Source organism: Sapajus apella, unplaced genomic scaffold, assembly GCF_009761245.1.
Source record: "Sapajus apella isolate SASKATOON/1434 unplaced genomic scaffold, GSC_monkey_1.0 scaffold1, whole genome shotgun sequence".
Lineage (NCBI taxonomy): Eukaryota > Metazoa > Chordata > Mammalia > Primates > Cebidae > Sapajus > Sapajus apella.
Genome location: NW_022436941.1, coordinates 60,727,235 through 60,754,153, shown reverse-complemented (window position 1 = coordinate 60,754,153; position 26,919 = coordinate 60,727,235). Strand labels below are relative to the sequence as shown.

General features: G+C 38.1%; 1 protein-coding gene across 1 annotated transcript in view; it reads right to left on the bottom strand.

Moving 5' to 3' along the window:
• Positions 1 to 10,886: 10,886 nt before the first annotated feature.
• The window catches only part of HOMER1 (homer scaffold protein 1), a 153,358-nt gene continuing 137,325 nt past the window's right edge, over positions 10,887 to 26,919 (bottom strand). Inside the window, exon 9 of the mRNA XM_032277383.1 lies at positions 10,887 to 13,987. Coding sequence (XP_032133274.1) covers positions 13,799 to 13,987 — 189 coding nt within the window. The 3' untranslated portion in view covers positions 10,887 to 13,798. The remainder of the gene's footprint in view (positions 13,988 to 26,919) is intronic.

Sequence of the window (26,919 nt, the reverse complement as noted above, 5' to 3'; positions counted from 1 at the left end):
AGAGAGAGAGAGAGAGAGAGAGAGGGAGGGAGGGAGGGAGGGAGGGAGGGAGGGAGGGAGGGAGAAAGAAAAGAAAGAAGAGAGAAAAGAAAAGAAAAGAAAAAGAGAAAGAGAAAGAAAGAAAGAGAGCCATCATAAAGAGTTTGTGTGCAACCCTGAACTATCCTTGGGCTGGATGCTACTGTTTATCTGGCATCACTTACCAGTTCTTCTTCAGGTCATCTTGGATATTTCTTACAGGGTCCTTTCTAATTCCTCTTCCCTGCACACTCTGTAACTGGCAGGGTTTACCAGGGCTCCTGTTCTCATCATCCTTTATTTGATTGCATTTGCTCATGGCTTCACCTACTGCTTGTTTTCTGGTAACTCCCAAACGTATTTCCCCAGCTTATACTCTCTCCCATGCTTCAGATCCATAGGCTTCTGGAAAAGCACCTCAAATTCAGAATGTCCAAAGCATCTTTCTCCAACCAAATCCAGAAGCTTCAAAGTTCTCCAGGGTGGTATCACATCGTGCAATCTCTATTGGTAGTGGGAACATTTTCTTAGGTCATAACTAGGGAATGCAAAGGATGTAGTTTTGTTCTTCTAAGCTTTGTTCTAAAATTCATTTATTCTGCCTGAGAGTAGAAATACTGTTTTTGTCTCTGGATTGATTGATCTTAAAGAAAAAATTAAAACAAACAACAACAACAAAACACTGTTTTTGTCAATTCAATATAAACTCAGGGAGTTTAGGGTTTCTCCTCTGCCACCTGCTCCCTTGTGTCACTTCTAAGTGATGTCAGTGTTCAAGCATTTCAGGGCTGGGGTGTGGTGGGTTCTGTTTTTTTTTTTTTTTTTTTTTAGACAGAGTATCACTCTTGTCACCCAGGCTAGAGTGCAATGGCATGGTCTCAGCTCACTGCAGCCTCCACCTCCTGGGTTCAAGCGATTATCCTGCCTCAGCCTCCTGGGTAGCTGGGATTACAGGCGCCCACCCCCACGCCCAGCTAATTTTTGTGTTTTTAGTAGAGATGGGGTTTTACCATGTTGGCCAGTCTGGTCTCAAACTCCTTAACTCAGGTGATCCACCCGCCTCTGTCTCCCAAAGTTCTGGGATTACAGGTGTAAGCCACTGTGGCAGCCATAAGTTCTGTTTCTTGATTCACCAATTCATGCTGGTATTTGCTCAGATGGACTCCCCCGGGCCCTGGTCCACTGGCCCCTTTTTCTACCAGCATCCACTGAGATGTCCATCTGGTCTTTGGTCCCAGATCCACCCAGGTGAATGTGTGCCCTCATATCTAACACAGTAGCTCTTTTGTCATACCTGCTGGAGCAGGTGAGACACGGAAACATTTCAGATGCTTTCCTATGCCATACTAGAGCCCCAAGATATGCATGGGGCCCCTCTTAGCCTAAAAACACCATGTTGTCATTTCTTCTCAGTGGCTGCTGCAACACCCTGGCCCAAGGGAATTCTTCTGTAGGTCACACCTGGAACTTGAGGCATGGGCATCCTCTGCTCTTCAATCTTCAATCCTGTTGGAAGGTTTATTTTTTTACCCTCCCAGTTCCCATCTAAGGCTGATATACTAGGCAAACAGGGAGAGGAGGTTGTGCTCGGGGCCCTCCATAGTGATATTTGCCACCCTCTCATTTCCTTCTACTCTCCTTCCTTGATACATGGCGGATGTCATTTAAAAAAAATCTCATTCGAGGTGGGAAATTCAAAAGAAAGAATTGACCCTTACATTACTACAGTAATAACCCAACCCTGAGGGCAAAGGAAGTAGAATACATTTGTAGAAAGGAACAGGCCAGGTGTGGTGGCTCACGCCTGTAATCTCAGCACTTTGGGACACCAAGGCAGGCGGATCACCTGAGGTCAGGAGTTTCAGCCTAGGCTGGTCAACATGGTGAAATCGCGTCTCTCCTAAAAACACAAAAAATTAGCCAGGCAAGGTGGCCGCGCCTGTGATCCCAGCTACTTGGGAGGCTGAGGCAGGAGAATCACTTGAACCTGGGAGGCGGAGGTTGCAGTGAGCTGAGATTGTGCCACCGCACTCCAGCCTGGGTGACAGAGTGAGACTCCATCTCAAAACAAACAAACAAACAAAAACAGTAAATGCCAGGAAAGCAGCAGAATCCACATTTCAAAATATCATCCCATCACATACCTCTTGAACATCTCTCATATTCAGTTCAGCTATTTTTGCATCATTTACAGTTTTCTCTGTTTCTTACCTGGATTGCAATTAAAAAAAAAAGGTATTTCTGAATATGGTTTTCTACAGCTTTCTTTTTTGAAGAAACTATTATTATTTTTTATAGAGAAGAGGTCTCACAATGTTGCCCAGGCTGGTCTTGAACTCCTGGACTCGAGATTCTCCCACCTCAGCCTCCCAAAGCGCTAGGATTACAGGCAATGAGCCGGTGTACCTGTCCTTCCATAAGCTTTCTGTTTTTCCTTTATCTTTTTTTTTTTTTTTAAAGACAGAATTTCACTCTGTCACCCAGGTTAGAGAGTAGTGGTGCGATTTCGGCTCACTGTGACCTCCACCTCCTGGGTTAAAGTTAAAGTGATTCTCGTGTCTCAGCCTCCCGAGTAGCTGGAATTACAGGCAAGTGCCACCATGCCTAGTAAATTTTTATACTTTTAGTAGAGACAGGGTTTCATCACGTTGGCCAGGCTGGTCTCAAACTCCTGACCTCAAGCAATTCATCTGCCTCAGCCTCCCAAAGTGCTGGGATTACATGCATGAGGCACTGTACCAGGTCCCATAAGCTTTCTTTAGGCCATTCTTGATACTGTAGTCAGAATGTTTTACTGTCTCTAAAATGTGCATACAGTCATGTATGTCTCCTCCTCAGAGGTTTCAGTGGCTTTCCACTGCCTTTGGGAAAAGTCAGAACTGCTGAGGACATGAAACAAAGTCCACAGTCTGGACTCTATATGACTTGTTTTCTCTGATTCCCCAAGCTCAGCCAGAGTATGTCAGGACTGTGAATTCAAATATGTGGCTTGCTTTCCTCTATCACTCCAATCTTCAAAGTGAACATCTATTTATTTTTCACATCTTAGATCTAATGCTACCTCCTCAGTGATACTGGCTAATTCCCGTGTATACTCCTTTCACAGCAGCATTGATGTCTGATTGCTTCTTGGTTAACATGTATGCTTCCTTCATTAGACTGTAAGCTTCTTGAGGGTAGGGCTGTGTCTTCTCATCTTTGCATTCCAGTGCCTAGCACAGTGCCTAATGACATTGTAGGTATTCACAAAATGTTTGACTGTACAGCCAACTGGCAGAAGATGCTATCAGAAGCAAAGCCATCAATCAGGAGACCAAAGCCTCTTGATATAAGAGAGAGAAATGTCTGAATATACGGGGGTTCAAACATTTCCCTATTCCTTCTTTCCTTGTTAATCCCACCTTTTTCTTTCCCATTTTGAAGCCTACAAAGCACAGCACTTTAGGTTTTAAACTGTCCTATATACCCATGGTGATCCCCAAGCATCTCCAGGTGGTGGCACCGTCCAGTAGTGAAAGACCAAGTCACTAAGCAAAGCTTAAAATTTATATGTGGTGGCCGGGCATTGTGGCTCACGCCTGTAATCCCAGCACTTTGGGAGACCAAGGTGAGTGGATCACTTGAAGTCAGGAGTTTAAGACCAGCCTGGTCAACATGGCAAAACCCCGTCTCTTCTAAAAACACAAAAATAAGCTGGGCATGGTCATGTGTGACTGTAATCCCAGCTACTCTGGAAGCTGAGACAGGAGAATCACTTGAACCTGGGAGGTAGAGATTGCAGTGAGCTGAGATTGTGCCACTGCACTTCAGCTTGGGCAACAGAGCAAGACTCTTGTCTCCAAAAAAAGAAAGAAAAAAAAAGAAAAATTTACATGTAGTATCTTCTCTTTTCTAAGGCAGTAAACACGTTCACTCATTTGATATATTTATTGTGCAATTATTATGTTCAAAGTATGTTGCTCTTTTCTAAGGCAGTAAACACGTTCACTCATTTGATATATTTATTGTGCAATTATTATGTTCAAAGTATGTTGCTAGATGTTGTTTGTAGTATAATTTAGAAAGATTTTCATCAAGGCTAGTAAAGCTTATTTTTGAGTTTTGGTTTTCAGGAACATTTTTTCATCCACAGTTCATTATCCCCAGTGGGAGAAGACATTAGAAGCACTGCAGGACATTTGGTAACTGGGTACTAATTATTCCTGAATATTGCTAACAAATAGCCAGGTGCAGTGGCTCACACTCCCAGCACTTTGGGATGCCAAGACGGGTAGATGACCTGAGGTCAAGAATTCGAGACCAGCCTGGTCAACATGGTGAAATCTTGTCTCCACTAAAAAATACAAAAAAATTTAGCTGGGCATGGTGGCACGCACTTGCAATTCCAGATTCCCGGGGAGGCTGGGCAGAAGAATCTCTTGAACCTAGGAGGCAGAGGTTGCAGTGAGCCAAGACTGTGCCACCGAACTCCAACCTGGACAAGAGAGGGAAACTCCATCTCAAAAAAAAAAAAAAAAAAAAAAAAAAAAAAGCCTTGAGGTGGGGAAGAAATGGGTAGGATGAAAATGAAATATTGAAATGTTTAAATAAACCATCTATATCCATAAAATGAAATAACACCCTGAAGGAGTTAGAAGAAATAAGGTTGATCTGTGTTTACCAGCTTGGACAGATTGTCTAATGAGATTAAGTTAAAAAAGGGCAAATTGTAGAATAAAACATACCATATGATAAAATTTATGACTCTTTGCCCTCCAAAGCTACATGTTTCTATAAGTACATACAAATCGTATATAAATGCATATAAAATGCTGAACGGACACACATCAAAGAGCTTATAGTAACAGTTTTTGGGGATAGAACTGAGAGGTCAAGGATGACTTCTGCTTTATCTGTATAATTAAAAACGATTACAAAAAGAAACTACACATGAACCACTTATATAATTAAAATTAAACTTTTTTTCCTAAAAAGTAGGGTGAAATTCAAAGACACAATACTATTGGGAAATTGAAAACCATTTGATCCTTCTCATTAAGTGATAACTTGCTACATATTGAGAATTGATAAACTTTTGTACCTGTTTTCTTAAAAAATACCCATAGGTCATGGTTCAGGCATGATGGAGAAAGAGGCATGGAGGAGGCAGAGGACAGACGTGAGTTTTACTTCTGGTTCTGCCTCTTACTTGGCCAATCACTTTATCTTGCTGAAACTCAGACTCCCCATATATAAAATGGGGTAACAATAACACTGAGGTCATGAAATTGTATGAAAACTGTTGTGAGATGGTGTAGCTGGCCATGCACCATAGACTATGTAGTTCTACGCTTTATACTATTAATGTATAACACTGAGATTTTAATGCGCAGATTGTAATTGTAAAATAAAGCCTCTGCTAAATGAGACTAAGATTAATCACTAAGTAGAAAAATATAAACAAAAGTTGTTTAAAAGTTAGACTTTATTAAACAATTTGCAAGTGATTTGCAAAGTCTGTGGGTTATTTGGAGCCAATTTTGAGTACTGACCATTCCTTTTTTCTTGCTGGACCACTGAACATGTTCAATTTGTTGACCAAGTAGTGCAAGTCATGTCTACTCAAAGAATTCAAACTAATTTTAATTGTAACTTAAACTAGAAATAAAAATCAAATACCATACAGTAGTCTAAAACCAAATACAAAGAGTATCACTTGAGAGCATTTCTATCAGAGATAATTTGTATAGAGTTATGTTTATGTGTCAATATAAAAAAAGAGTCAGGACCATAGTAACACTCTAAACTTCCTATTGCAATGCAAACACAAAGTTATGTGGTCCTCGCAATGTATTTGGATCAAAATAATACATGTAAAAAGACACACACGATATACTTAAGCCTCTAAAACCTGACTTTAAAGAGAGGCAAATAAACCACAGAAAGCAAGTGGTGTTGGTTAACTTCTTGGTTACACCTTCCCACCCCTTAAAATAACAACATCAAAGCCCAATATATTAACAGAAGAAATGGGATATCACACTTAAGCAGTAAGTCATTCAACATAGAATTATTTTCAAAAACAAACATTTGAGACTAGGTTTGCAGAAGACAGAAGTTATCTTATGTAGACTCTATTTCTGTATTTTGTTTCTGTGACAGAGCACTGAGAAAGTCCTGATTCACACCAAGAAATGGTACTAGTTAACAGCTCACCTTGAAATACCAGGAAGCTCTTCAGTTTACCAGAGATGGCCTTATTCTGGCATCTGCACAAAAAAAACGGTTAACCTGGCACTGATGTTTGTTGGATTTCAAAGTTTTAAAATGTTAGAAACACCACTTTTGAGTTTAAGTTTTTAATTTGTTAAAATATATTTTAAAACCAAGTATTAATGAAGGATCTCAATAGAATACAGTTTAAATGCCATCATCTCAAGACACGAAGTTGATTTGTTGATGTTTCTGTGTGAAATCTGGCTTTCTGAAACTCCACTCAAGGCTCCCGTGAGCTCCCACCCTTCTGGTTGTCCACCCATCCTGCTTGGCCATTCCTTTTACAAGGTCTTGTCCTGCATCTGGCCCAAGCTGACATTTTCACCCTGCATTCTCTCCATTTCTTATTCCCTCAATTACCATCACATTAAGTGACAACTCCCAAATACTCATCTCCCACTCATATTTATCTGTCAAGCTCCATCTAGATCCACAGTTCCGCTTGGATATTCGATAGGCATGTAAAATGCAAAACAGAACTCACAAAACTGAGTTTCTCCCCCTCCTGAATTCACTTTCTGGGGAAATGGGATTATTCATCTGATTATCTATGAGTAGCATCCTGCATTCCTCTTTTCCTTGCTACCTAAATTAGGCAAGAAGTCCTACTGGTTCTACTGCCTATAGACTCTCTGAATCCATTCTCATCGCCCCTTCCATAATGCAGCCTCTCAACAGGGACTGTGATTTACATAGCTGCCTGACTTATAAAACATATTATTACTTATTTATTCATTTATTTATTTTAGATGGAGTCTCACTCTGCCGCCCAGCTGGAGTGCAATGGTGTGATCTCGGCTGACTGCAACCTCTGCCTCTTCAGTTCAAGTAATCCTACTGCCTCAGCCTCTAGAGTAGCTGAGATTACAGTGGCCTGCCACAACACCTGGCTAATTTTTGTATTTTTCAGTAGAGACAAGGTTTCACCATGTTGGCCAGGGTGGTCTTGAGCTCCAGGCTGGTCTTGAAATCAAGTGATCTGCCCACCTTGGCCTCCCAAAGTGCTGCGATTACAGGCGTGAGTCACTGTGCCTGGCCTATTTTTTATGATTTTTAAAGGCACATAATAGCTATATAAAATACATTTCTGATTATATCATTAATTTGCCAAAAAAAATCCTCAATATATTTCCATTACCTTCAGCATCAAATTGAAATCTTTAATATGACTTTCAAAGTCCTCCCTGCTCTGGCCTTTGGCTACTTCTCCATCCCCATCTTTTGCCATGCCCTTCCCTAACATCCTATGCTTCAGCTGTACTGATCCATTCTAATTTTCTGTATGTCCCAATACTTTTTTCACTCTTCTGAGCCTTTGCACAGCACATTCTCTGCAACTAACTAGCTCCTGTTTCTCCAACAAGCCTCAGGCAGATGTCACCTCCTCTGGGAAAGACTTCCCAAGCTCTCTTCCCTCTGGATTGCCCTGTGCGAGTGTTCTCCTTTGTCATATATCTTGTGCACTGCAAAGTAACTGTCTGTGTTCTGCAATCAACTGTGAGCTTCTCTCTATAGTGTATATTCTTAAATGGGGCCTGAAACATAGTAGGTGCTTAATAAATGTTTTAGGAAAGGGACGATAAAAGGCATGACTCAGAGGCCAATTAATTACATATAGGTCTATTAACCAGACACTAACCCCAAGATTGATTTTCTAATGAGATAGCATGTAGTTCTACAAATCTTTTAGGTTTACCTAATTCAAACCCAATCCTTTTGCAGTTCCTCAAAAAGTTAAACATAGAATTCTCATATAATCCAGCAATTCTATTCCTAGGTATATATCCACAAGAATGCTAAAAAGCAGGAACTCAGATAAATTGTACACAAATGTTCATAGCAGCAAGAGTCACAAGAACCAAACAATGGAACTGACCCAAGTGTCCATCAACAGATGAATGGATAGAGTATCATATGTCAACACAATGGAAATTATCCAGCCTTGAAAAGTGATGAAATTCTGATACATGCCACAACATGGATGGATCTTGAAAATATTATGCTAAGTGAAACACGCCAGTCACAAATATTTTATGATCCCACTTATTTGAGGTACCTAGAATAGGCCAATTTATAGAGGCATAAAGTAGAACAGAGGTTGCCACAGGCTGTGGGGGCAGGTGGGGAGGGTAGAGAGGGTTGAACAAATAGGGAGCCATTATTAAATGGGTACAGAGTTTCTGTTTGGGATGATGAAAATTTCTGGAAAGGGATACATGGTGATGGTTACACAATGCTGTGAGTGTGCTTAATATCACTGAATCATATACTTAAAAATTGTGAAAATGGTAAATTTTGTTATGTACATTTTATTACAATAAGAAAGGTTAACAATTCAACACTTGAGGCCAGGCACAGTGGCCCCAGCACTTTGGTAGGCCGAGGCGCGTGGATCACCCAAGGTCAGGAGTTCAAGACCAGCCTGGCCAACATGGTGAAACCCCATCTCTACTAAAAATACAAAAATTAGCTAGATGTGGTGGCGAGTGCCTGTAATCCCAGCTACTCAGGAGGCTAAGGCACAAGAATTGCTTGAGCCCGAGTGGCAGAAGTTACAGTGAGCTGAGAGCATACCACTGCACTCCAGCCTGGGTAACAAGAGCAAAACTCTGTCTCATAAAACAAAAATGAAGCATTTTCACCCTGTTCTTTGTTACCATCTGTCTGAAGACCCTAGAGCCATGAGTTACTTCTGCAACTGATGTAATGGTTTGATCAAGCTAGAGAGACCTTAAGTTCTGGCAGAACCAGAGTTGACCACAAAGTCACCTGGTACTGATAGCAAAACCCATATCCTGTTGAAATACTGTTTAGTGTTGGGGGATAAGTTTTACAGGTTTACAAATTGTTTAATTAAAAACTTGCAGAGGTGAGCTGCTTTCCCAAGGCCATATGGTTTGCTACTTAAATTTTATAGATTAAAATTATGCATATAAATAATTACTTACTTTCATTGGATTATTGGAAGTTTGTAAGTTTTAAAAAAAATTGAGTCCAAAACATATTGCATAAATGACACCTGCAAAGAAAGTATAATTTATGACTTCATAAGAAGTACTATAAACAGCAAAGAAGGCTGAAGACGTTCAGAAGAGCAGATATGAAATATTTAGTTAAAAAGTGCCCTAACAGAGATAGGGAGGCAAGGCAGAAAAGCTTAAAAAAATTGTACCACAAATATGAGCAAGACCTCCACCTTTTCACCAGTGTGCTGGGTAATCAGACCAACAACCATGGGAACAGCAGGTACAATCACTGGAGCCTCTTTCCTTCCTTACACCCCTCCCTTCCCACAGGAGTACCCCTGGAAAGGCCACTATCCATAGAAATAATTATGTCAATTAGTACAGTGCTTGTCACATAGCAGATATTTAATACATACTTCTTGATGTTCCATTTCATACTGAAGTCATAGGGAAAACATTCACTTCAAGCACATCTGCTTTCTAGTCATGCTTCTTGAGAGCCATTCCTTATAAATTAAGGTAGAATAATCAAGTAAGTCATATCCACAAGTCATACAGATGTGACTGACAATATATCTGTGTATACAGTAAGGTAGTTATAATTCACAGATAAGAAAAATCATAAATATTGATAGAAAAAACACAAAAGACATTTTTCTGTGCTACAGAAATGGCCTTATATTTGCATTTATCAGGCACCCATTATCTTCACTTGGTGTTGTTAAAAGAAAACAGTAATATTTCTATCGCTGGGTATATTTGATATGAAAATAACTGACAAAAGTAGGTCAAGGCCAGGCACAGTGGCTCACATCTGGTAATTCTAGCACTTTGGGAGGCTGAGGCGGGGGGATCACTTGAGGTCAGGAGTTTGAGAGCAGCCTAGGCTAATTTTGTATTTTCAGTAGAGACGGGGTTTCTCTGTATTGGTCAGGCTGGTCTCGAATTCTCAACCTCAGGTGAGACACCCACCTCGGCCTCCCAAAGTGCTGGGATTACAGGTGTGAGCCACTGTGCCCGGCCAATCTCAACTGCTTCTTACCTGAAAGGTTTCTTCTTTAAGATTTTGTATAAATTAATTTACTTCATGCTATACATTTAGGAAGCAAAAATTCAATGAAAACTATTTCATGATTCCAAGCACAGAATTTCGGGATGTTAAAATCATTTGACATCAAACAAATGCAAGGTTTAAAACAACAAAAATAAACCACTGCCATCAAACAAACTTTCCCCAGCCTGCCTCCTTTCCAGTACCGACAAAATCAGGACCACAAGGAGATACGTGACTGAAGTGTATATACTTCAGAGTTAAATAAGAACATGGGAGACTGTAGCCCACATGTTAAAGAATATATTTAATTTTAACAGGGCAAAGAAACTAGTTTTTAAAGGTAGTGGTGGGGGTGGCTTAATTCTGAGTGTTCCTTTTAGTTCCACCTGAAAAATAAACAGTGAGTTTTTCCTCTAACTGCTTCCCAACAGTTCAGTGACAGCAGAACATCAAATCTATGATGGTACCGGAGATCTTCTACAGAGACAAGGAGAGATGCAACTTCCTGAGCATGTTTTAGTCTGCATAAAGAAAGAGGAAAAGAGAAAGAGAGAGAGAAAGAGAAGAACAAAAACTAATTTTCCAGGCAGGGGAATACTTATAAAACCTTTTATGTCAAAGTTAGGATTTCACAACATAACACACTAATGCAAAATCCAGTAGCACCTGTAAGATTTAAGTAAATGCTGTCATGATTTAAATGCTTTTAAATATCTGTAAAAGACTGGAGGGAAAAAAGATAAAGTACATTCTCCAGAGAACAAATGTATTTCAAAATAAAAACTGTATTTTTGTTTTTCTTTTTTTTCAATTTTTGTTTTTGTACAAGAGTCAATCGTTATCATATATTAACTTATACACAACGGGATCCTCCTCCTCCATGTTGCTTCAAGTCCACATGTTCAGGCTATAGTCCCCAACATAATTTTCTGAGAAATATATTACCACAGTTTGATTTAAATATAGATACAGTATATAATACTTGTCTCTGGGAAAAATCAAATTTTAATATGCAAATGTTTATATAATACAGAAATGGAAAAAACTACAGTAGGTACACAACCTAATTATGACTTGTAGATGATGATTTCTACATACTCTCCTACTGCAAATGAATATTTAAAAGTCTTAAGAAGATTTTATTTATATGTGCACTTGTGTCCACCTTATCCCATATACTGTACATGTCTATTGACAATCTGGGAATTTAAAGGTGCAGCCCTCAAGAGATTGTTAAATCACTAAAAAAGGAAACAATTAGGCTCTATTGGACAAGAAAAACACTCACAAAATTTCCAATTTTAAATTTCATATCAGTAGGAAAGTATTAAAAATAATTTTCTGTATATACATATGGGTATATGTATATATTGAATTACACATATGTCCCACATTATCAATACAATTCAAGTGGAGACATTTTGGTGAGTTTTTTCATTAAATGATCACTATGTCAAAATTTAAAAATATTTTATTACATCATTAAAATAATTCACTTGCCATTTCAACAGCTTACACTGTTTCTTAAAATTTTTTTAACTCTTCATAACTAAACTCCCTGATCCCTAGTGTTAAATCCCCTATTTAAATTAAAACTTGGTGCTCTTTGTTACTCAGAAACTGATGGACAAAATCACATTTACTTCAAAATTCCATCAATCAAATACATTTTGTTACCTGATTTATCAGAGAACTAACTCAGCTCTGAGCATGTGTATCTAAATTATTATCCCTATAATAAACAGGTGAGGAAAATATCCTAAAATAGACGGAGGTAACGTACATGATGTTACAGCACATATAATACATGATGACTGTTATAAAATTTTCAGAGACACCTGAAAACTCACTTTAGAAACTAACTTCAGAAACAAACCATTTATTTTTCACTCTAATGTAAATTAGTATGTATGTATTTACGTACATACACATACATAAAAAACAAAATTGTCTAATGTTGAGTAGCTGTTTATGAGTGAAAAAATGGTTACAAATTGGTTAATTAGCTTAATTTTGTACTTAACAATTCGATCATTTTGGGATACAAACAAGAAGTCAGTGCATTTATAGACTCCATAGAGTCAGATACTCAAGCATACACTTTAAAAAAGAACCCTCCTCAACATCACAGGCATTGTACAGCAAGAATATATGTACTCTGATGCAATTCCTACTTTATAAGCAGACTAGACAGCAGTTGGCTTACTTTTAAAATAGCTTCATAAAAGAAATATATCATATAAAGAAATGCATGTTTGCTAAAAGTCTTTTAAAATTACATCAAAACAACATTAAAACCTGTTCACTGAGAAGAGCCTATTGAATTTAATTCCTGTTTTGAAATACCTAGTTAACAGTTCAGAATATTGCCTTGTGAGGTTTGAATAAAGATGCTGATTGATGTGTAGAGCCAGATGGAGTACACGACTCCATCTCTATCTGCTATGATCACAATTTAGATAGAGTCCTCTGATCACTCTTTGATGTAAATGGATCCCCTTTAAAATAGCTATACACCTTAAAGTTATCTATAATAAACAGTTCCCCAATAACCATTATTATTCGTAAATTGAAATGCATTGATCATTCAGAAAAGATTTCTTGCAAAATATATAAATAAATGTAACTGCATATTTTGTAAATATACTTAACATTGCTAGACAAGACCGTCAATGACGGACTGCTGTATTTCAGTACTGTGTGTCAAATTTATTAGAAATTTAAAAAGAAAAATTTCTGAGGGACTCAGCTGCCTTCATTAGTTGGCATTAAAATGTGTAATAAAATGGGAGACAATATCTTCTCATAAATACATGGAATCAATATGGAAAAGTAAACTATACAACAGACAAGATTAGAGAACACCAGAGTGTACCAGAGTAGTCACCAGAGTGAAATATCTTCCAGCACAAAAAAGGGAAGAACTCTATACACCCAGTTATAGTATATTTCAATTAGAGATACAGCTCTCTCTCACTCCTGGCAAGAATTAATTGGTAATGGCACTGCTTCTCAGCAGTGCAAAAATATCCTGAGAAATTATTCAGATTACAACAAAAGACAGGCTTTCATCAATAAGTTTTTGCACAAAACACAGCTCTAGATATCGTAAATAAATTAATTTAAAAAGCAGATAATCTTCACTGTGTTGAACACAAAAAGGGGATGTGACCCAGACATTGTTAATTCTCCCACTGGCTAATATCAGGAAAAAAGATTGCATTAAGTGCCTATTTATAACTTTCTAGTTAACTATGGCCAATAATATACATGGAGGTAATTTGTAGTTCAAGTTTTTCATCTCTTTTTTCCCCAACTAGCTACAAGCTGGATTCTAAAATTTACAGTGAAATATACAATTCCAATTTTCAAAAGATCCTCCTCCTGGAGGAGTGATATTCAATTTTTTTTTTCTTTTTGGTGCAATCTTGATGCAGAGCCTAAACAGTCCTATGAAGAGAGACAGTGTATCTTTTAATTAATTGGCACTGAAATTTCACTTTCCTTAGCTGCATTCTAGTAGCTTGGCCAAGTTATCTCGTAATTCTGTTAGTTCAAATATTTTTCCATCCAGAATTTCTAAGAGTGTCTTCAGGTTATTGCGAAAAGCTTCCTGTTCATTCTGACTTTTCTCCAGACGTTGCTCTAAGTCAGACAGTTGTCCCTCCAGGTCTTTGTTGCGAATTTCTACTTCCTTCAGAAACAAAATTGTAACATATATATATGTCAATTCATCACTTAGAAAACAATACAACTCTGTTATTATCAATACTGTGGTAATCAATGCAGTCTGACAATCAGGATGGGCTTCAGAATCTTAATTTAGGGAGATTTTAGACTTGGACATCTCAGAAAGCAGTATGGTTTTATTGACTGGCTTGCCTATGAATCTATCTAACCACTCAACAAAAATCTACTGACTCATTACTCTGTGCCAGGCAACACTCTAGGTACTTCAAATACCAAGACAGGCTTGAAGACCCGTTTATGGATCATTTAGATCTCATTTTTATTGCTGTCCACCTACTTCTCCTAATGCATAATTATTAGCAATCGCAGGTGAAAGCAGGCAGAGAAAGAGAGAGAAATTAACTTTTTCTGTCTATTGGCAACTATAGAGAAAGATTTAGACAATAAAGTAACTCTCTAAAATGAGATTTTAGGAACCTCTGAGTAAGTTAATTATTCTTTGTTTTGCCTCAATATCAAATAAACGTATATGTAGAGAATATCACTCAATTGCTAGAAACTGTAGTGAAGATACATAACTGTACATATTAGAGAATTATAACGTTAACAGTTCCAAAATGTTGCAAATCAAGGAAAGAAAAAAAAAAGACAAAAGGAAATCAAATGTTCATGACAACAGAAAAATAGTAAAAAAATTTTTTGACAATACATTCTGGCATACTTAAAAATTTTTTAGAAGTTATTTCGTTATTTCCTTCCTTCCTTCCTTCCTTCCTTCCTTCCTTCCTTCCTTCCTTCCTTCCTTCCTTCCCTCCCTCCCTCCCTCTTTCTTTCTCCCTTTCTCTCCCTCTCTCTCTTTCTCTTTTTGAGACCCACTCTCACTCTGTCCCCCAGGCTGGAGTGTAGTAGTCCGATCTTGGCTCACTGCAACCTCTGCCGCCCAGATTCAAGCCATTCCCCTGCCTCAGCCTCCCGAGTAGCTGGGATTACAGGCACACACCACCATAACTGGCTAATTTTTGTTTTAGTAGAGACGAAGTCTCACCATGTTGGCCAGGTTGGTCTTGAACTCCTGACCTCCAGTGACCCAGCCGCCTTGGCTTCCCAAAGTGCTAGTATTACAGGTGTGAGCCAACACACCTGGCCTATTACTGCTTTTAAAATATCTCTAAATGTGACAAATATAGTAAATTTGAGTCTAAAAAAATAAAATGACATAAATCAAGCTAATGATTTAATTTTGGTTAAAAAATCACATTAAGAAAAATGGGAGAAAGCTAACTATTACACTTTAAATAAGCAATTCAGATAAGCAATGAATTGAAAATTATACATCCCTTTCTGAAAAGCTCCTTTTACGTTTGATAGGAATTAAGTGACTGACACAAATTACATTAAGATATATAAACTATATGAGTCAATGAAAATATTTTGATGTTAGTTACATAACATGAATTAGCTTCAGAAAATAAGACGTTTCAAAATGTTAACACATCATTTAAATGTTAATCTCTAAAGGAATTCCGTCAAGTCTAAAGGATAGTGGAAATTTTTAAAAATTCTATCTCTGAAAGACAATCTGGTAAATGTTAAATGAAAATAACAGAATATAAAGTAGCTCACTGAAACTGGAAAAATTCATATTCATGAGGACAAACACTGGGGAATAATGTACAAATAGGAAATAAAAAATAGTTCTGGTGCTGAAATTATGGAGACTTTTTCCCAAAAGTTTATTATTCTCTTAAGTTGGGTAAAGAATGAAAAAAAAATAGTTTTCTCACAATGTAAAAATTAAACTTTTAAGAAAAATAATTGGGGCAGGGCTCACGCCTATAATCCCAGAACTTTGGGAGGCTGAAGCACCTGAGGTCAGGAGTTCAAGACCAGCCTGGAAAACATGGCAAAATCCCATCTCTACTAAAAATACAAAAATTAGCTGGGCATGGTGGTGTGCAGCTGTAATCTCAGCTATGTGGGAGGCTGAGGCAGGAGAATGGCTTAAACCTGGGAGGCGGAGGTTGTGGTGAGCTGAAATTGCGTTACTGCACTCCAGCCTGACTTTGTCTCAAAAAAAAAGAAAAAAAAAAAGAAAAAGAAAGAAAAGAAAAATAGTTGGAAATTGGCTCAAATACATTTAAAAAGTAATAATTCTTAGTTTTCTTTGTCAGTGGCTTGACGAGGCTCAAGCAAGCATGCTATAGATGAGTTGCAAGAGCCTGAGAAAATATAAGAAAGGAATTAAGCATCTATAATGATTTTTAAAGGAAAAATTTAAGGAATCCGAATCAAATATCAAAGTATTGACTGTTAGATGTTGGCCAGGTATGTATCTAATCTCTTCCCTTTAGATAATCTGCAAGGTGAAGATAAGTAAATTGAGAAGAGAATCTGAAACTAATAAAATATTTACAAATTCAGAAGCCAAACACCACAGAGGTTGTAACTATGAGGGAGGACACAGGCCCTGAGATCAAATGCAAAAATTCCACTCATGACTGCACAGCATGCTCTCTTGCCTGCTTAAACAATAAGCTTAAGGGTATAATGCTTCCAACTCTAAAAATAGACCAAATGTCATTCACTAGAAGACACCCACTTCACCAGGCACCACCCAGTTTGCCCTCTAAAGCCCTCCTAAAAATGAAAGGCTCACTTGTTTCCTTGCCAATCAATGAAACAGCCAAACAGTTTTAATGGAAGCAAACAAAACACAAAATTCCCTTAGCTAATAAAACTGTGTTATTCTCTCTAGAATGAATCTCCTACAGTAAGCATCTCGGTTTGCAGGAATTTTACTAGTAAGATAACAAAAGGGATCTAATACACTGCTTGATGGTGCTAGTCTAATTTTAGACAAAGACAATATGTTCCTAGAGAAAGAACAGACAACTTAGAGCACAGAGGCCAAGATGTAACAGAAGCCATGGTGAGTGGCACTTCTCAGGTGTCTACTTTTGTCCATATATATATATATATATATATACATAGACTATATAGAGAAATATATGTGCGTATACACACACACACAAACACACACACACATACACACATTCTGACAGCAATAGCTAACCCACCATTCCCTTCTTGCCTTTTTACTTGTTACTTTTTTGTAGAGAAGGGGTCTCACTATGTTGCCTAGGCTGCTCAAACTCCTGGGCTCAAGTGATCCTCCTGCCTTGGACTCCCAAAATGCTGGGATTACAGACGTGAGCTATCACGCCCAGCCTTGCCTTTCATTCTCCTTCCAAATTCATTCTTCTGCTCATTATCATTTTTGCTCTGTTATTTCCCTCTTCTCCTTTACTGATGTAAGACACACACCAGGGGCAACTAGAGAGAGGCATAGTTCAGCCCTGATAAAGCACAGTAGGCCCGAATCACCACTCCCTTCTGAGTGCTTTAAAAGGTGGGAGAGGCTTTAGGATGGCTGACTAGAAGCAATTTATACTTTCCTCTTCTACTAAGAAGAACCGAAATAGTGACTAACCATACTTCAAACAGATCATCCAAGAGAGGACACTGGAATTCAACAGAAAAAGTGACAAGAAATACCTAAAGCAAGGAAAGAGAAGGAAGCCCTTATCCAGGATTGGTGGAGAGCTGAGAGATTCCCCAATATAAAGGGTAAGAGAACCTCAGTGGTCCATATTTCCACCATGAATCCTGCAATCCTAGCCATGGGAAAGCCTCTTGTCCCTCACAGGCACTGGAAACTAACACCGTTGGGAGACTGTGTGACAGCACTGCTTTTGGGAGAGTGCTAGCGCTGGGAGCCACACATCCCCTGAAACCTAAGCAGGTGCAGCAAGGCACCATTTTAGAGCCCCACCTCCAATGAGCTGCAGTGTCCTAAAGCCCAGCAGTGCTAGGGCTAAGGCTCAAGAGTAACACGGACTGTTAACACCCAGTGTTTAGGTTCAAGTGACTGTGGGCTACTGCACCCAGGCTGAGTGCCACTGAGGCACAGGCTACCACTGTCAGGGCTGAGGCACGAGTGGTGTGCACATTTCTCACACACCAGCCAAGGCTGCTACCAATGAAGGTGGTACTGTCCTCCTGAGCAGGAGGGCAACAATGTGAACATTCCTGGGAATGGCCCTGCCCCTGCCTACCATGGCTGGCACCTGCACACACCATCAGCAGGCCTGAAAACTAGCCTAACTGGCCTGGCTTTGATCCCCTCCATGCCAGATCATACAATTAGGGGGTGGAGGAGGGGTGAAGGGATTGCCCAGCCCAGTCCATCAATGTTGGCACTGAATACTCCTCCCAGGGGAATGAGGTTGGGCCTACCTCCTGGATGCTACCACCACAGCTGGCGCCAACCTACCTGCATACACCATCTGCAGGCCTGGAGACTGGCCTGTCCAGCCCTTTGTAGCCACCACCAGCACCAGTATACACCTCATGGGACACAGAGGGTTGTCCCACCACTGCCATTGCCCATACCACACCAGCTGCCCAGGGGTCCGAGAACCTACCCACCCTTGCACTGCTGCCACTACTGGCTTCCAAGACACCAGGAGACGCAAAAATCAACTTGCCTGGAACTGCTAACACTGGTGCAAGCATACACTGCCGTGGAACCTAAGGACAGGCACACTCAGCCCACTGCTGCCACCATCAGGGTCCAAAGACTGCCCCAACTGGTGTCCCAGTTCCCAGTCAAACTTCACCACAGCCTCCACTAATATTTGCACCCTAAGCCACTGAGAAAATCACAGGTTCTATTGATGCTGTTTATAGCCAACGAAATCATACAGAGACCATTCTACTGAACATACTCGGAATCAAAGCCAAAGTGCCCTATGAAACCAATACCATAATACAATACCATAATATAATACCAATACCAGAGATACATCTACAGCAAAGAATCTTCCCCTATGAAAGCAAATTTTAAAAGTTGGGATAAGTGACTGTTACACCAGACATGTAGATATCAATGTAAGAATACATGAAACCTGAAAAAGCAAGGAAATGTAATACCTTCCAAGGAAAAGAATAATTCAGCAACACATCCCAATAAAAAAGAAATCCATAAAATCCCCCAAAAAGAATTCAAATTATTGATTCTAAAGAGGCTTAGTGAGATACGAGAGAATTCTAAAAAACGTACAAAGAGGTCAGGTGCGGTGGCTCATGCCTATAATCCCAGGACTTTGGGAGGATCAGGTGGGCAGATTTCTTGAGGTTGGGAGTTGGAGACCAGCCTGGTCAACATGGTGAAACCCTGTCTCTCCTAAAAATTCAAAAATTTAGCTGAGCAAGGTGGCATGTGCTTGTAATCCCACCTACTCTGGAGGATGAGGCAGGAGAATCACATGAATCTGGGAGGCAGAGATTGCAGTGAGCTGAGATCGTGTCACTACACTCCAGCCTGCGCCACAAAGCAAGACTCCATTTCAAAAAAAAAAAAAAAAAGGGAAAAAAGAAGAAAAGTACAAAGAAATCTGAAAAATAATTCAGGCTATGAGTGAGAAATTTACCAAAGAGATACACACTATAAAAAAGAATCAAACAGAAATTCTGGAACTAAAGAATTTACCGAATAAAATACAAAATATGTACAAAAGATCCAACAATAGGCCAGATCAAACAGAAGAAATAATTTCAGAAACCAAAGACAAGTATTTTGAAATAATATAGACAAAAATAAAGAAAAAAGAATGGAAAACAGCGAGTAAAGCCTTTGTGACATATGGGACACCATAAAGTGGCCAAATATGCAAATTATCAGGGTTCCAGGAGGCGAAGACAGAGCAAAAGGGTTAGAAAACCTATTTAATGAAATACTAGATGAAAACTTCCCAAATCTAGAAAGATATTTAGACATCCAGATATAGGAAGCTCTGAGATCCCCAAACAGATAAAAGATCTTCTCCATGGCACATTACAGTCAAATTGTCTAAAGTCAAAATTCTAAAAATAGCAAGAGATAAGCATCTTGTCACCTAAAAAGGACTCCCTTCAGACCAACAGGGCATTTCTCAGCAGAGACCTCACAGGCCAGGAAAGAATGGGTTGATGTAGTGTTGAAAGAAAAAAAAAAAAAAAAGTACTGCCAGCCAAGCATACTACATCCAGCAAAATTATCCTTTGTAAATGAAGGAGAAATAAAGTCTTTCCCAGGAAAGCAAAAGCTGAAAGAATTCATCACCACTATACCAGCCCTACACGAAATGCTCAAGGGAGTTCTGAGTCTGGAAATGAAAGAATGACACTTTCCATTATGAAAACACATGAAAGTATAAAACACTGTTAAAGCAAACACACAAAAAAGAAAGAGAATGAATTCAAATGGTATCACTACACAAAACTACCAAATCACAATGAGGAACAATAGAAGAAAAAGGAAGGAACAAAGAACAAAACAACCAGAAAGCAATTAGCAATGGGACAGGAATAAAACTTCAAATATCAATAGTAACCTAGAATGAAAATGAATTACATTCTCCACTTAAAACATATAGACTGGCTGAATGAATTACAATTATGATCGACTATATGCTGCTTACAAGAAACATACTTTACTTTTTAAAAGGCTTATAGATCAAAAGTAAACAAACGGAAAAAAGATACTCCATGCAAATGGAAACCAAAAGTGCACAGGAGTAGCTATACCTCTATCAGATAAAATACATTTTAAGCCAAAAACAGTAAAAAACATGAAGTCATTATATAATGATAAATCAATCCAGCAAGAGGATACATATGTTCCCAACACTGGAGCACCTAAATTCATAAAGTAAATATTACTAGATTGAAAGATTCCAATACCATAATTTGTGGGGTACTTCAACACCCCACTCTCAGCATCAGACAGATTATCTAGACAGAAAATCACCAAATAAACATTGGATTTAAACTGAACCTTGGACAAATTGTACTTAACAGACATTTACAGCACTTTTTTTTTTTTTTTTTTTTTTGGATATAGAGTCTCACTCTGTCACCCAGGCTGGGGTGCAGTGGCGAGATCTCAACTCACTGCAACCTCCACCTCCTAGGTGAGGCAATTCTCCTGCCTTAGCCTCCCGAGTAGCTGGGACTACAGCTGCCCACCACTATGCCCAGTTAATTTTTGTATTTTTAGTAGAGATGGGGTTTCACCATATTGGCCAGGCTGGTCTTGAACTCCTGACCTCAGGTGATCTGCCCACCTTGACCTCCCAAAGTGCTGGGATTACAGGCATGAGCCACCACGTCCAGCCTACAGAACATCTTATACAACAATTCTTCTCATTAGTACATAGAACATTCTCAAAGACAGAACATACGTTAGGCCACAAAATAAGTCTCAATAAATTTTTAAAAATCGAAATCATTTATTATCTTCTCAGACTACAGTGGAATAAAACCAGAAATCAATACCAAGAATAACTTTGGAAACTATACAAATATATGGAAATTAACATGCTCCTGAGCAACGATTGGGTGAATGAGGAAATTAAGATGAAAATTTAAAAATATCTTGAAACAAATGAAAACAGAAATACAACATACTAAAACCCACGACACAGCAAAAGCAGAAGCAGTAGTAAGAGGAAAGTTTTTTTTTTTCCCCCATTTATTTATTAAGAGGAAAGTTTATAGCAATAAATGCCTACATCAAAAAAGTAGAAAGATTTCAAATAACAATCTAACAGTGTGCCTCAAGACACTAAAAGACAAAAATAAGCCAAACTCCAAATTAGCAGAAGGAAATAATAAAGATCAGAGTAGAACAAAACAAAGACCAAAAAAACAAAACAAAACAAAAAGTAACAATAAAACAAAAATTTGGTTTTTTGAAAAGATCAACAAAATTGATAAATCACTAGATAGACCAAGATAAGAAAAAATCCAAATAAACAAAATCAGATATTAAAAAGGAGGCATTACAACTCACATTACAAAAATACAAAAGATTATGAGAGACTATTATGAGGTATACATGAACAAACTGGAAAACCTGGAGGAAATGGATGAATTCCTGGAAACTTACCACTTACCAAGATTTGAATCAGAAAGAAATAGAAAACCTGAACAGAACAATAACGAGTAGCAAGACTGAATCAGTAGTAAGAAGTCTCCTAAAAAAGAAAAGTACAAGAGCAGAGGGCTTCACTGCCAAATTCTACAAAACATATAAAGAAGAACTAATACCGATCTTCTGTAAACTATTCCAAAAAAACTGAAGAGGAGGGAATTTTTTCTAACTTATTTATGAGACCAGCATTACTCTGATACCAAAAACCAGACAAAGACACAATGAAAAAAGAAAACTATAGGCAAATATCCCTGATTAACACAGATGTAAAAATCTTCAACAAAATACTAGCCAACGGAATTCAACAGTGTATCAAAAAGATAATACACCATAATCATGTGGGATTTATACCAAGGAAACAAGGATGGTTTAACACAGATAAATAATAAACGATACATCACGTCAACAGAATGAAGGAAAAAAAACATGATCATCAATAGATGCAGAAAAAACATCTGATAAAATTCAACATCGCTTCATGATACAAATGCTCAAAAAACTAGGCATAGAAGGAACATATCTCAAAATAATAAAAGCTATAAATGACAAACCCACAGCTAACATCACAGTGAACGAGGAAAAGCTTGCAGCTTTTCCTCTAAGAACTGGAACAATACAAGGATGCCCAGTTTCACCACTCCTATTCAACATTGTATTAAGTCCTAGCCAGAGCAACTGAGCAAAAGAAAGAAAAGGCATCCAAACTGGAAAAGAAGTCAAATTATTCTTCTCTGCAGATAACATGATCTTATGTTTAGAAACACCAGATTCCATTAAAAAATTCCGAGCTGATAAGTAAATTCAGTAAAGCTCCAGAATACAAAACCAATATACAAAAATCAGTAGCAATTCTATACATCAATAATGAAATCATTATAAAAAGAAATCAAGGAGGCAATCCCATTTACAATAGCTACAAAAAAATATAACCTAGGAATAAACTTAACTAAGGAGGTGAAAGAGCTCTACAAGGAAAACTACAAAACACAGGTAACAGAAGTTGAAAAGGACACAAACAAATGGAAAGATATCCCACACTCATATTGCAAGAATTAGTATCATTAAAATAACCATATTGTCCAAAGCAATAACTGATTCAATGCAATCTCTATCAAATACCAATATGAGTTTTCACTGATACAGAAAAAAATCATCTTAAAATTCAGATGGAACTAAAAAAGAGCAAGAATAGCCAAGGCAATCCTGAACAAGGGTATCACACTACCTGACTTCAACATGTATTACAAGGCTTAGTAATGAAAACAACATAGTATTGGTATAAAAACAGACACACAGACCAATGAAACAGAATTGAGAACACAGAAATAAATCCACACATTTCTAGCCAACTGATTTCAAAAGAGGTGCCAAGGACATACACTGGGAAAGAACGTCCTCTTTAACACATGTGCTGGGAAAACTAGATATCCACACGCAGGAGAATGAAACTGGACCCCTATCTCTCACCATATATAAAAATCAGTTCAAGATGGATTAAAGACTTAAATTAAGACACAAAACTATAAAATTATTTGAAGAAAACACTTTAAAAAATTACTTCTGGACACTGGTCTAGGCAAAGACTTTATGTCTATGACCTCAAAAACACAGACAACTAAAACAAAAATAGACAAATGGGACTATATTAAACTAAAAAGCTTCTGCACAGCAAAGGAAACAATCAATGAAGAGACAGCCTGTTGAATGGGAAAAACTATTTGCAAACTATTCATCTGACAAGGGACTAATATCCAGAGTATACAAGAAATTCAAACAACTCAACAAAAAACCCTAAATAACTCCTCCAAAAAGTAGGCAAAGGACATGAATAGACAAGTCTCAAAAGAAGACATATTAATGGCTAACAGGTATATTAAAGAATGCTCAATATCACTAATCATCAAGGAAATACAAATCAAAACCAAAAAAGATATCATCTTATGGCCAGGCACAGTGGCTCACGCCTTTAATCCTAGCACTTTGGTAGGCTGAGGCAACTGAATCACCTGAGGTCAGGAGTTAGAGACCAGCCTGATCAACGTAGTGAAACCTCATCTCTACTAGAAATACAAAAATTAGCCAGGCATGGTGGTAGGCACCCGTAATCCCAGCTACTCAGGGGGCTGCGGCAGGAGAATAGCTTGAACCTGGGAGGTGGAGGCTGCAGTGAGCTGAGATTGTGCCATTGTACTCCAGCCTGGGTGACACAGCAATACTCTGTCTCCAAAAAAAAAAAAAAAAAAAAGAAAGAAAAAAAAGAAAGAAGAAAAGAAAAGAAAAGAAAGAAAAAGAAAGAAAGAATAAAAGCTATCATCTTACTGTCATTACAATGGCTATTATTTTTTAGATAATATCAGAATTGAATTGATAGAATGACTATTATTAAAAAGACAAAAAAAGAAGAGATGCTGGTGACAATACAGAGAAAAGGGCACTCTTTTACACAACGATGGTGGAAATGTAAATTAGTACAACTACTAAAAACTATTGGAGATGTTTTAAAAAACTAAAATAGAACTACCATATAATCGTGCAATCCCAATACTGGATATATGTCCAAAGGAAAAGATATCAAACGGATACCCACACTTGCATGTTTATCACAGCACTATTCACAATACCAAAGGTATGGAATCGACCTAAGTGTCCATTAGCAGACAAATGGATAAAGAAAATGTGGTATACACATATACAACGGGATATTTTTCAGCCTTAAAAAGGAATAAAATCATGTCATTTGCTGCAACATGGATAGATCTGGAGGTCATTACATTAACTGAAATAAGCCAGGCACAGAAAGAGAAATACTGAATCTTCTCACTGATATGTGGGACCTGAAAAACTTGATCTTACGAACATAGAATATAGAATGATGGTTACCAGGAGCTGGGAAAGGTGTGATGGTGGGAGGAGAAAATGAAAGAAGATTGGTGAATGGGTATAACCTTATAGTTACATAGAAGAAATAAGTTCTAATGTTTGATAGCAGACTAGGGTGCCTACAGATAGCAATACATTACGTATTTCAAAGTAGTTAGAAGAGAGTGACTGAAATATTACCAACACACAAATAAGTACTCAAGGTGCTGAATACCTTCAACACCCTGAATTGATCATTACACATGTAAAAAATATCACATATTGGAACTTGAAGCCATTATCCTCAGCAAACTAATGAAGGAACAGAAAACCAAACACTACATGTTCTCATTTACAAGTGGGAGCTGAATCATGAGACACATGGGGGTGGGGGGGAACAACACACACTGGGGCCTGTGGTGGGGTTGTGGGGAGAGGGAGAGCATCAGGAAGAATAGCTAAGGAATGCTGGGCTTAATACCTAGTTGATGCATTGATCGGTGCAGCAAACCACCATGGCATACGTTTATCTATGTAACAAACCTGCACATCCTGCACATATACCATGGAACTCAAATATTGAAGGAAAAAAAAAAGAAATAACAATCACATGCATCCCATAAATATGTAAAATATTATCAATAAAACGAAACAAAGGCAAAAACAAAGTACAAAATCCTACTAGGCAGAAGGTTATGCTCTATATTTGTTAAGAACCTAAAATACTACAATGATTAAAAGAAAAATAACAATTAGGACTACCGCCAATGGCACCAGATCAGCTTAATTTTCTTTCTTTTCTTTTCTTTTTTTGACAAGGTCTCATTCTGTCACTCAGACTGGAGTATGGTGGTGCAATTATGACTCATTGTAGCTTCAGCCTTCTGGGTTCACATGATCTTCCTGCCTCAGCCTCCTGAGTAGCTGAGACGATAAGTGCACACCACCATGCCCAGCTAATTTTTAAAATATTTTTGTGGAGACAGAGTCCTACTATGTTGCCCAGGCTGGTCGCAAACTTGTAGTCTCAAGCAATCCTTCTGCCTCAGCCTCCCAGAGTACTGGGATGACAGTACTAAACGCAGCTTTAATTTTCTATAAATTTAAATCCTGCATCATTTAATGTAAATAGAAGCTGTAGAAAAATTGACATCTGATATACACCTTAAGCTCTTATGAATAAGATGTATTATTGCCCTATTAGACTGTTAACCTTCTATATAATAGGAAATATAAATCATCAAGACAAGTATGAACAATTTAATAGAAAAATGGGTAAAATACAGACACATTTTGAAGAAGTTATTCAATAATTACATATTCTATGTACTAGGCATTGGGGATAAAGCAGTAAACAAAACAAAGATGGTTCCTGTTTTAATAGAGCATACATTCTTAAAGGAAGACGCTGGCAATAAAGAGGTAAACAGAACAGATTTCTGAGCAGCGAAGGTAATAGTGACTGTGTACATTGCAATCTACCAACTATCCTCCCCAAACGGTATAAACTATATAAAGCCATGAAAATTCCATGACTTTAATGTAACTAGCAGACACAGAACATTACAAATATCACATTACCTTTACTTAGAAAATAGAAGCATCAGTTTCCAGTAGAGAGATTTCTCAGGCTCTCACTCTAACCCCTTGCAAGAGGGAAGGCGGAATTGTGGGGGTAATGCCCAGCAGAGTAGAGAACAAAAGGCCTCAGCCTAAATTATGGCAACCCCAAGAAGAGAAAGACTATTACCACTGTGAATGCCAGAATACTGAAGAAAAAAAAAAAGTTCTAGAAAACCAGAGCACACGACAAGAAAGGAACTTCACAGTATAAATGAAACTTGAGGAAGTAGTCTTAGAAAGGCTGAAGACAATTCCGAAGAGCAGAAGATAAAAGGAAGAGAAAGTAATCTTTTGGAGTAAAGGAAAAAAAGAAGCAAGAAAGGAAAATTTAAGACCTTCCAAGACAAAAGAAAATTAAAATATTAAAGGACATACAACCTTTCTTCCTATTGTCTCTGCAAAAGAGGGTGTTTTTGAAC